This window comes from Schistocerca gregaria, chromosome 1 (genome assembly GCF_023897955.1).
Source record: "Schistocerca gregaria isolate iqSchGreg1 chromosome 1, iqSchGreg1.2, whole genome shotgun sequence".
Classification (NCBI taxonomy): domain Eukaryota; kingdom Metazoa; phylum Arthropoda; class Insecta; order Orthoptera; family Acrididae; genus Schistocerca; species Schistocerca gregaria.
Genome location: NC_064920.1, coordinates 676,614,394 through 676,626,411, shown reverse-complemented (window position 1 = coordinate 676,626,411; position 12,018 = coordinate 676,614,394). Strand labels below are relative to the sequence as shown.

The 12,018-nt window shown below is 41.8% G+C and overlaps 1 protein-coding gene across 1 annotated transcript in view; it reads right to left on the bottom strand.

Annotated features, from left to right (window-relative positions):
- LOC126301597 (odorant receptor Or2-like) overlaps positions 1-8,892 on the bottom strand; it is a 73,087-nt gene extending 64,195 nt beyond the window's left edge. The window contains exon 1 of the mRNA XM_049991711.1: positions 8,841-8,892. Within this exon, the coding sequence (XP_049847668.1) occupies positions 8,841-8,892 (52 nt within the window). The remainder of the gene's footprint in view (positions 1-8,840) is intronic.
- Between the last annotated feature and the right edge of the window lie 3,126 nt (positions 8,893-12,018).

Genomic DNA, 12,018 nt, shown 5'->3' with positions numbered 1-12,018 from the left:
CTACGTTCTTGGTTTTCACTGTTGAGGGAGAATGGACTGGCATTCGTCCACAAACATTCACACATCTCGCTGAAAGTTTCTTCCCCAGAGTTGAAGCCGTTATTAAGGTTGAGGGTGGACACACACCGTATTAATGTCTACTAATGGGTGTCCGGTTCTTCTGATCACTTAGTGTAGCGTACGACTATTAAAGTCATGATTCAGACTGCAGGGTTTGGACAAAACAATATGACTACACAAATATTAACACTTCACTCCCAGTGCTCTCTGTAGACTTCCATACATTTGGTAGCATACTATGAAGCTGAAAAACAGTGCTTTAAACAAAAGTGCTATTCCTCATATACCAGAATGTTATCTGAGCGTACCAGATTCATATCAGGGAAAATCAAGTCTGTATTGATACATGTAGCAGGGATTGTCATACTGTTTCTTTATTTACAAGATAATATTATAGATTTATTGAAAAAATAAATTGCCTGACAACAGATCACATACACCTATACCCTCTGGGAGAAATGCTTACGAAATTTCAAGCCCATCGATCATTGTTTTTTGATAGGGTATGAAGGGGGGCAGCAAGCAGCAGGTCTTAGTCCGTCAGTGAAACATATCCTGACACACAGCCTTGAGCACGAATAACAAGTATCTACACTTGACTCTCAGACGGTGCTAGATGTGAGATGTGTCGGAAGTTGCAAACACACTATTTCAGTGAGGCACCTAGGTACAAACTCCTACTCGAATGTGCTACTTCTATAGGAATCCTGAATATAAGATGAAGTTTATATTACTATAGACTACCAAACAGTAATTATTGTCATGGCGCGTGATTCAAGGAAAACCAGAAATTATAATGATATATACTTAGAACGCACGTAGATGCAGATCTTAACAGCAACAGACAGGGCCTTTGTGGTTGCTCTAAGTGATTCGTGGTTATGACATAGCCTCAACAAGCGACAGAAAGATAGAGCTAATATTTCTAACGGCAGATTAGTATTCGACTTCATGCAGCACTGATTTGTGTAATGTATTTTTCTAATTTTGCGCTAGTGTCGACTCGATGTAAGGACAAATTCTTCGAACATGTCAGTGTTTGACGTCGTTTCTTCGTGGTTTATAACGCCCTGGCGCTCCCATTTAGTCCATTGCACGCGGTGTTGACTGAAAAGTAATGCCTCCACCTTCGTAACTCTTCAACAGTTGGCATCATTGGTATGTGGCAGGTACTGGCTTGTTCCACAGCCTCTTCTCTACAGCTCCAGTTGACGGGAAGCCTTATCGTTAAGCGGTTGTGGTGTTACAGTGTAAAGTATGGAACCCTGCACAGACGGTCGGTCAGTGCGATTTCAGCAATGTGCAGTCGTTTAATTCTTGACAGGAGAAGCTGTCACCCCACAGAAGATTCATCAGAGAATGAAAGCAGTTTATGGTGATTGTGTTGATGTGAGTATTGTGCGTCTTTGGGCTAGTAAGTTTAAAGATGTTGAGGATGGAACATCTGACCTGCGTCACAAACAAAGAGTTGGACGTCCTGTTACAGCAACCACCGAGTTTCACAAGCAAAATGTTGACAGGTTGATTCAGGCCGATCGTCGTATCACTCACAGAGAAATTGTAAGCACAATCGGCGTTTCACGAGAACGTGTGTGTCACATTATTGCTTTGCTCGGCTATCGGAAGATCTGTGTACGATGGGTACCATGGATGCTGACTCATGAACTGAAAAGTGCACAGACTTGAAATTTGCCAGGAACTCCTCTCGCTTTACGAGAATGAAGACGCACAGAACTCTCATCAACACAATCATCATAAACTGCTTTCATTCTCTGATGAATCTCCTTTGGGGTAAAACCTTCTGCTGTCAAGAATTCAATGACTGCACGTTGCTTATCGCATTGACCGATCGTCTGCGCAGGGTTCCATGCTTTACACTGTAACAACACAACCGTTCAATGCTAAGGCTTCCCGCCAACTGGAGCTGTAGAGAAGATGCTACGGAACAAGCCAGTATCTGCCATGTACCAATGCTGCCAACTGTTGAAGAGATACGAAGGTAGAGGCATTACTTTTCAGTCAACTCTCGTGTAACTGTCAGTCACTGTTTAACGTGGTATCTACACGATTACTCTGATTACACGGTGATCCACGTTCTCGTGTTTCACAGAGGGTGTAAGAAGCCATTTTCAAAATATCTCTCTCGGTTCCACTCTCGAATAGCATGGGACAAAAGCGACACTTAAATCTGTCCGTAGAAGCTCTGATTTCTCTAATTGTGTTGCTATGGACACGTCTCCCTATGTAAGTGGCACACCACAAAATATTTTGGTATTCAGAGAAGGAAGTTGTTGATAGTATGCCTGCCAAATTGCAGCAACTGTTAGGAATAAAATGTTCCCTGTTGGCTTGACAATGCTCCAGTTCACGAACTTACACATAGTACTTTGGGGTTGGATGAAAATTTGGTGTATTCGCATTCATTGGACTGATAAAGCCCCACGTAAAACTCATCGACAATAACTTGGAATCACTAGTGATTTTAGTTATATGGGCACTAGGCCGCATGTTTCTTTGCCTAACGTTTCGCCTCCTAATGCTGGATAAATCATCAGAGGCTACAAAGACGACGACTGGGTCGTAACGTAATTCGATTGCTGAAAAAGATGACCATAGACGTGCAGGCGTATATTATGGAGCCTTTCCTGCAGCTGAGTAGGTGCTGTTTGCTTTATCACTAAGGATTACAACTCGACTCATTTCAGTCCTTCTTTTCTGTTAAAGCGCTATTTGTGGTTTTTGAATTTCTATGGTACCTCTGTACATCATGGATTAGGAATAATTGGATCTTGATAAAACTGCAGTATCAGACAGTCAAATTTGGTGGTTTCCTAGTCCTAGTGCATGATCAGCTACTGCTGATTTATCCACGTCTCTCAGACAACTGATCTTATGTTCATTAAGCCGGATGTTGATCCTTCTGTCAGCACATGCCTTCTGTGGAAAAGGAAGTCTAAAGGTAAATATCCTGCATATAGAGACTGGCTCTCCCCAAGATCTCAATAATCGGAGGGAATATTGCCTACCCCAGGAAACTGTTTCGACTTCAGTCTTTCAGTAATCTGTCGATTTCTTCTCTCAGCATAATATGTCCCTTCTCATCTTCATCTTCTTCCTCTTCCCTTCCTACAGTATTGTCTTAAAATTAGCTTCCCTTGTGTATAGTCTCAGTATATTCCTTCAACATTTCATCCCTGTTTTGCTTAGTACTGTTTTGCCATCTGAGCTGTTGGTATTCATACAGGCGCTTCTCTTTTCTCCAAAACTACTCTTAATTTTCCTAAAGGCGGCATCTATCTATCCCATGATCATACATAGTTCTACAGTTTTATTATTTCCCTTTAGATATCTCTGCTTCATCACTTTGCACTTTCTATCTATTTCACTTGTTAGACGTTTGTACTTCCTTTTGCCTGCTTCATTTGCTGCATTTTCGTATTTTATCCTTTCGTCATTTGAATTCAACACGTCGTTTGTTATCCGAGGATTTCTACGGGAACTTATCTTTTTGCCTATTTGATCCTCTGCTGCCTTCACTATTTCATCTCACAGTGTTACCCATTCTTCTTCTATTGTAGTTATTTCCATTGTTTCAGTCAATTATTGCCTATTGTTCTCTTTCAGACCCTCAGCAGTCCCTTGTTATTTCAATTTATCCAGATCCCGTCTCCTTAATTTCCTACTCACTGAGTAATTTCTTTTATCTCATCACTCATTATTTCAGTCCCTTCATCATCTATGAAGGTAGTCTGCTCATAAACTTGTACTTCTGTAATGGCTGTTGCCTTTGTATCTATCTTGGCTGCGATAATGCGTTCATTGTGAGGCTTATAGTACCTTACTCGCATTCCTGTTTTCTTATTCAATATCAGACTTACTCTTGCATTGCTCCTATTTAATTTTATGTTGATAATCTTGTACTGATCAGACCGGAAGTCCTGCAACTGTATTTCATTAACCCACCTTATCCACACTGTTTCCTAAATTCCCTAACATGTCTTAAAATGTGCCCTATAAACCGATTTCTACTTTTAGCAAAGGTGTGCCCCAATTTCTTTCCTCCACCATTCTGTTCAGTACCTCCCAGCCAGTTACGCGATCTACCTATCTAATCTTGAGCTTTCTTTTGTAGCACCACGTTTCAAAAGTTTCCGTTCTCTCGTCTGAATTGTTTAACGTTCGCGTTTCACGTCCGTACAAGGCTACACTCCAGTCAAACGCCATCAGAATTGATTTCCAAACACTTAAATTTATATTTATTGTCTTCAGAAGAGCTTTTCTTGCTACTGTCAGTCTACATTTTATATCCTCTGTACTTTGGTCATCGTAAGCTATTTTACCACTCAAATAGCAAAACTCATCTTCTAGTTTTGTTATCTCATTTTCTGATCTGACTTTCTTCCATAGAGCTAATGTCGGCAACCAGATGGTGACGTAGCAAGTTGGCGAACACATTAAAATCTTCAAAGAGAGGAGAAAATGATGAAGAAAGAAGAGAAACGGGGGCTTGGGCTTGGGCTCAGCAAGTATGAGTGGCCCATCTGGTGTGACATGAAACTGAACTGTGATTCGAGGAGCTAGCAATATTTCTAACGTAGCACAATTGTTTTTATTACATTTGCTGCCTTTTTAAACTGACGCAATTGACTTATGATTTATTTTGTATCAAAATTTTGGCGACATTTTTATGTGGAAATGACACCAGAAATTGCTATCGCTGAGACTCGAAGGCGCGACCGTTTGGGAAGAGGTCTCATCTCCACGGGTGTGCCCTATTTTGAGTGGCTTTCGTGATGATATTAAATCCACTCAAGACGTTTCGAGTTACAGAGAGAGCAAGATATTATTCATTCTCTTGCAGGTATGTTTTAGTTAGAGATAGAATGTTCCAGAAACTATCCTGTTAGGCAATTATTTCATGTTGTCTCAACTGGCCGTGTTCTCTTAAAATCTTTTGCGTTTTACGGCAGAGATCACAATTCAATTCATATGCTTTTCATGTGGTATCATAAGCCACGATCCTCTACCAGATCCGACAAATAGCGGTGATATTCCCACATACATGTACACCGTGCGATTAGTTTCAGTGTTCGGAAATCATAGGTCGAAACATCAGTGGCAATGGAACTTTTTGTCCGACCTGGAGGCGTGCTAAGGTATCCTAATGGCTGAAATAAAAAAGAGAAAGATTAGCATTTAACACTCGTCGACGACGAGGTCATTAGAGACAAGACAGAAACTTGGTTGCAGGAAAAGGGGGGAGGGGGGGGGGGGGGGGAGCCGCCTGTGTCCGTCTCAAAGGAACCCTCCTGTTATTTGACCTAAGCAAGTTAGGCAAACCGCGAAAAACCTAGATGTGTACAGCCGTCCACCCCAGTGGGATTCCAGTGCACAGCGTGATTCCACGGTGATGTTACAAACTTTTAGGAATGTAGGAGAAGGTTGTGTGTATAAATTTGAGGTACCCTGCTCCGGAAACGATCGAGTCCACAATTATAAGAGGAAATCTTTCCGATACCTCTTACCTCTGACAGTGGAATACATGTACCGGTATCGTTGTAGCTAATATTGTAGGGCAGGCAACTTCCAGAGGTGACAGTATGGACCAAAGAGAGAGAAAAATGTCTTGTAATCATGGGCTCTAAAATCCATAACTTAAGAGCAATGAGCACTTGTTCAACTTCAGTGCTTTGAAACTCATTTATTCTATTGCAAATGGTTCAAATGGCTCTAAGCACTATGGGACTTAACTGCTGAGGTCATCAGTCCCCTAGAACTTAGAACTACCTAAACCTAACTAACCTAAGGACATCACACACATCCATGTCCGAGGCAGGATTCAAACCTGCGACCGTAACGGTCGCGCAGTTCCAGACTGAAGCGCCTAGAACCGCTCGGCCACACCGGTCGGCTTCAATGGTACACCTTTGGGCTGAGTTAGAACGTCGAATTCACTCCTGCCACCGGTGTCCAACATCACTACGTTCTTGGTTTTCGCTCTTGAGGAAGAATCCAATCCATGTTTCATACTATGGGCATTTATTCAGAAGAAGAGTTGTGTTTCACAGTAGCGAAGATGAACACGTGTTTGGAGCTCTTAATATGTGCATTTTAGAGCCCAAGTTTACTAGACATTTTTTTCTTATTTTGGTCCATGCTGAACCTGAAATATACCTTAGTGCGCCTCCAGATCTGACCAAAACTTCCATTGTCATTAATGCTCCGACCTATGATTTCCGAACACTGCAACTAATCGCTCGCCGTACATGTATGTGGGTATATCACCGCTAGCTGTCGGATCTGGTAGAAGATCGTGGTATTATGCTTCAGGAAAAATACATTGGGATATTGTTGATGATGTCAGAGTTATCATAAGGATTTTCGCATATAATTTTGGACTCGTCGTTTCCTGATCAGGATTTCTTTCCACAGAGTGATACATTTACCTTTCTCCATCATCCCTAAATGTCTGTAACATCATCCCGGAATTGAGCCACCCTTTAATAATCAGTCTTGTTGTCATATTAAATAGCTCCCTACGTCATGATTCTAGAAGACAGAGACGCATGGGTCTAGAGAATAGGTGCTTTCTTTGACCTTTCACAAGGTCGTTTACAGACAAGTTGCTATCAATCTTACGGTCACAATCAAAAGCAAGATTCATCACAAAACACTACAAATGTTACTCAGTGTCCCAGCTGATTCTGACTTTAACTATATAACACGCCTCTGGTATGGTGTCAGGAGCAAACGATGTATGGTGACTCTAAATGTCAACGCAGCTTTCAGTAATCAGATCCTCTGTACGGATTTCCACTGTTATCATCCACTTGTTCGTCAGAGCCAGCTGAACAATTCTACGGTCTTCTGTAATCCTTCTTGGCACGCTGTTGTTCCGAGTGCGTCTCGTCTGCGCTAGTACTGTAGTCACGGCACAACAACCAACATCTGTTCCATCTGCCGGTGAGATACTTCCAGATCTTGACGCCAACGATTCAAGTCCGAAAGATGGCGAAGCTGCATAAGCGCATCCCATGGGAAAACTGTGTTGCGATAGAGACCTGGAAAGTTCCAGTATTGTTAGACGCACCTAACAGCCATCATCTAATCATACCGTTCTTCATCTATTGTGTGATTCAGCTGGCCCTGTCGATGTCGTTTTATGCACCCCGCTACGTAATATCTGGCCTTCAAAAACAAAAGGGAACTACTGTGCTTCTAAGAGTTAAGGTCGGATCAAATCTCAGCGTAATTAGTTTTAGCGTAACTTTTGCAAAAGTCGATTTTCTTTCACTACCCTCACGGACAGGGTTAAATTAATAATGTTAATGAAATAGCCGATTATACTGGCAGCTTAACAGCCCAGTCAATAAGAGACCGAAAAAGGTCAAATATCGGCAATAGTTGGTGTACTCGGATATTTTGATACATTTTTAGGGAAGGGTGCCACGAACAACACACTGAAAATTCTGACTGGTGAGGAATGAATGTGGGTGTGGACGTTCGTTTGACGGTCATTTTTGTATGTTGTTCTTGAATAACTTGAAAACCGTGGCCTCCAGCGAAAACGTATTCCAGTGCAAAATTTAACTACAGGAATTTCTGATAAAAAGGTCCTGTTCATTTTTTTCTGTAGGATTGTTTGCGCGAAGCGAGCAAGAAAATACGGAAATCCTCGCTCGTGGTTTTTAAAGCCAGTTGCAACACTGCAGGCTGTATAAAATGACATCGTTAGGGGCCGCTGAATCATGCTGTGTAACAGGGGTGTACAGACTTGATGGTCCGCGGGCCGCAAAAGCCTCACTGTAACTACCAAACGGCCGCAAAAAGAGAGAAAATAATTAGTTTACATTGTTTGTTTCATAAATATTTATTTTATTTAACAGATATCATTCAACACTTCCTTTCTACAGAAACATTGCCTGCTTAAAATACGAAAATAACGTGACTTGATGTAAGTTATTATTCCGTACTGCGGGTAAAAAAATAAAATTACAAGAAAGAATGGTTAGACGCGGAGCACCTTTAAGTTCAATGGCGGGCCGCATGCAACCCGCTTGCCGCGGTCTGTGCATCCCTGATCTATATGAACAGCTTTTCTCTACACTGAAAATACGCTAGCATAATGTTGAAACTGTTACCAACACATCCTACAGGCATGAAAATACTGAAGGATATGTTTGGTAGCGTCCGCTGAAGGTGTTCATACGGTGTAGCTCTTCCGATTTCCGTCAACGTGTAGTAACAAAAATATCGGATATGCCCAGATTTTTTTTATAAACCTAGAATTGTAACTACTAAAGTCTTTTTGTTTTAATTTTAGCCGGATCGCTACTCGAAACATATTAGTATACCTTCTATTGAGAAATGTTTTACCTGTAACTATCTTACAACGGAGCAATGTAACAGAAAGTAAGAAAACTACATTCCTTTCCCTGGTCTCTATTGTGAGAGACTATCAGAACTATTGTGGTTTTTGAGCTCAATTACAAATAAAATATGGTCATTTCGCACTATTTTTGAGAGACTACATGAGAAACAAGTGACAAGCTCTGGATGATACGCAGATTTCTTTCGTAGACAGCAGCTGATTTTCGATTTTCTCGAGATCCCCGTTCATTTGGTACTTGTACTAGCTATAGAAAACGTGTAGTTTTCATATGAAGGAATAAACACACAAATATTCTAGATTAATGTAACATCTTCTTAATCGTGAAGGAGTTATTATTACGACGGTATCAGTGAATTTGAACATATGTTACATCTCGTAGAAACCTTACGTTCTCTCGTTGCCCCAAGTCGCTGTCTGGCGAAGGTTTCCAGAACCGCCATTTCGAGAGATGTCACTCCCGCTGACTGGAGCTGCAGTGGTATAGTTTAATGGTGCTCGAATGTTGCTGCTATATTCTCTTACAGCCGTATTTGCTCTGCTTAAATCATAAGCGGGAGAAACGTTGCAAGAGAGCCGCACCGATTCTCTCTTGCGAGCAGCTAATTTTGTTAATGAGGCTTTGACAGACTACAGCGCGTTCGTGGGCAACATCTGTTGTTTCCGAAACCCTTTTTGCAGCAACGAAAATGTCCGCAGCCTCTTTCCCAGAAATTAAGTAATTCTCTTTAGCCGTCCAGAAAGGGACCGAATAACTCTGTCTGCGATCGCAGCTTCCCTGTCTTCTCTAATTAACGTGGACATTTTCGCACCTGTTCGTCGCTCCACGGGATCTATTGCTGAGGATTAATTCCTTTCACTTTGTGGCGAACGTTCTTTGCTATCAGTTATTTAACTACATACAGGAAGTCTAGTCATATTTTTCTGTTTACTGCTCATAAGTTTCATCCTCGGAAATAGCCGTTTCCTTCTGAAGATAAAATATTATCATTGATTTCCCTCGCTGAAAATTACCTCCAGTCACTCACTGACACAGCAAAAAACTTAATAAACCCTTCAGCAAGTACTTGAGAGGAAATACTGTTTGTAATTTATAATAAATGAATCTAGTGCACTGGCATCAGATAGCGTGGCCCATTTACGGACACAATGTATTCCTTCTGATTTGTAGTGCTTGTGCACTACTCGGAACTGGAAACGTACCACCATCACACTCCTACAGAAGCACGCTTATTTTCTATTTGAATAAATATGTGGCATTACACGCAGGACGTATTTCACTAAAAACAGTGCAGGACGTAGTTGTTGTTAAAAGGGGCGGTCAAAAAGTTTCCGATCGAGGGCCGTGCAGTCCAGAATCAATATGCAAATTAGGAAAAATCATCGTGATCATTGAGGTAGTCATCCCACCGACGCACCAGACTGAAAACTACCCGTTTGGCGAAACGCCGTCTCCTACTGCGTGAAGAAGGCCGTAACTGCACATCCTCGTCCGACAGTAATTGTCGACCGTTCAAGGCCTTTTCTATGGTACCAAAGGCGTGGTAATTGCATGAGAGAGAGAGAGATCAGTGTTATAGGCACATGCTTATGTGTCTCCGGCCGCGAGCGTTAGCCGCGTGGTGTAAAGCGCCTTGTCACAGTTCGCGCGGCTCCCCCCATCGGAGGTTCAAGTCCTCGGTCGGGCATTTGCGTGTGTGTTGCCCTTAGCGCACGTTAGTTTAAGTTAGAGTAAGTGGTGTGTAACCCTAGGGACCAATGACCTCAACAGTTTGGTCCCATAGGAACTTATCATCACCACTCACCCTGTTGAGTTGGCGTAGCCGGCCGGGGTGACCGAGCGGTTCTAGGCGATACAGTCTGGAACCGCGCGACCACTATGGTCGCAGGTTCGAATCCTGCCTCGGGCATGGATGTGTGTGATGTCCTTAGGTTAGTTAGGTTTAAGTAGTTCTAAGTTCTAGGGGACTGATGACCTCAGAAGATAAGTCCCATAGTGCTCAGAGCCATTTTTTTTTTTTTTTTTTTTTTTTGAGCTGGCGTACCTTCTGCGTTAGTGACATATGAGATATGGGACATACGTTATTAGGAAGCAGCAGCACACTTACCGCATCATTCCACAACATTGATTTTCGACAGTCTTGCTGCGCCAAACCCATTCTTCATTCTGCGGTGGATGTCAACTTGTATTCGTCTTCCGGCAGCTGATTATAGAGTAACGGCACATTGGTCCTGTTTGGACACATTTGGTAATAACGTCGCCGCAGTTCACGTTCCCGCACTTTCCAGACGCACTCTTATAATTACGAATGCCACACTAACTGCGTGGCTGCGTGACGGTCCTTACATGCCCGCATCGGAGTCGCACTAGGTTCCACATGCGCTGCAACAACACCCTCAAATGGAAACTTCATGTTGTATATTTATCTTGGAAAGATGTAGTTTCCAATATTGTTTTGTTTCTTTGTCGGTGCTTGTCAGAGCATGATAGTAATAAACAAATAAAGAAACTTTTGTTTGCATTCTGCAGTAATTTCTCTTTATTCACTAATCGGTATTATTTTTCTTATCTTATATTCAGGTTGCAGCGGACTGTCCAAACGGCGGATAAAGCAACCGTTGGGCAGACAAAAGGTGAGACATTTGCAATGATGAAATTGATCTTTCATATAGAATGCATACATATAAGTCGTTACATTTTAAAATATGAAGAATGTGTTTGTTTTCGCTATCTAGCTTTCCACTTATGCATAAAAGAAATTTTAAGAGCCAATAAAATAGGGATTCGACGATTTTTAGTGTAAGATTAAGCGAACATCCTGTGTCAAGTGCCCGTTGATTTATAATATTTTCAATAGTATCTTCTTCCTACCTTTCTTACTTGTATGAAGGAAGTCACATTTTATATCGCACGGATAGTTATATCTTAAAACTTTCTCAGCAAAGATTGAATAATTTATCTGCAATCTCTAGTTCATCTCGTGTCCGGAAGACCCAATTCTCACAGCTCTGCCGGAATGACCATAATGTTTCACAGTGTTTGCAGAAGATTCTAAACACATCACTTCATGCAAAAGGTTCTATTGCATCGTTGCTGCTGAATATAATCGTAGCCATTTAATTGCTATTAAAAAATGTATTCTAGATATTTTAATGGTTTTTCAGATGCTATATTCAGACGTATCGCATCGAACGCCTTTTTTGTTATTACTGATGATTTTAGACGGCTTACAAAGAGACATCATTTTACGCCTTTTTCTAGCTTATAATGTTTTCCACACCTGAGTTGCTCCTGAAAAAAGATGTTCGATCTCACGTAATTCTGCTTGGAAGTTAGTTTCAAGTCATACACACAGCTTAAAAAATGGCTCTGAGCACTATGGGACTTAACTTCTGAGGTCATCAGTCCACTAGAACTTAGAACTACTTAAACCTAACTATTCTAAGGACATCACACACATCCATGCCCGAGGCAGGATCCGAACCTGCGATCGCAGCGGTCGCGCGGTTCCAGACTGTAGCGCCTAGAACCGATCGGCCACCTCGGCCGACCACACAGCTTAACCGCA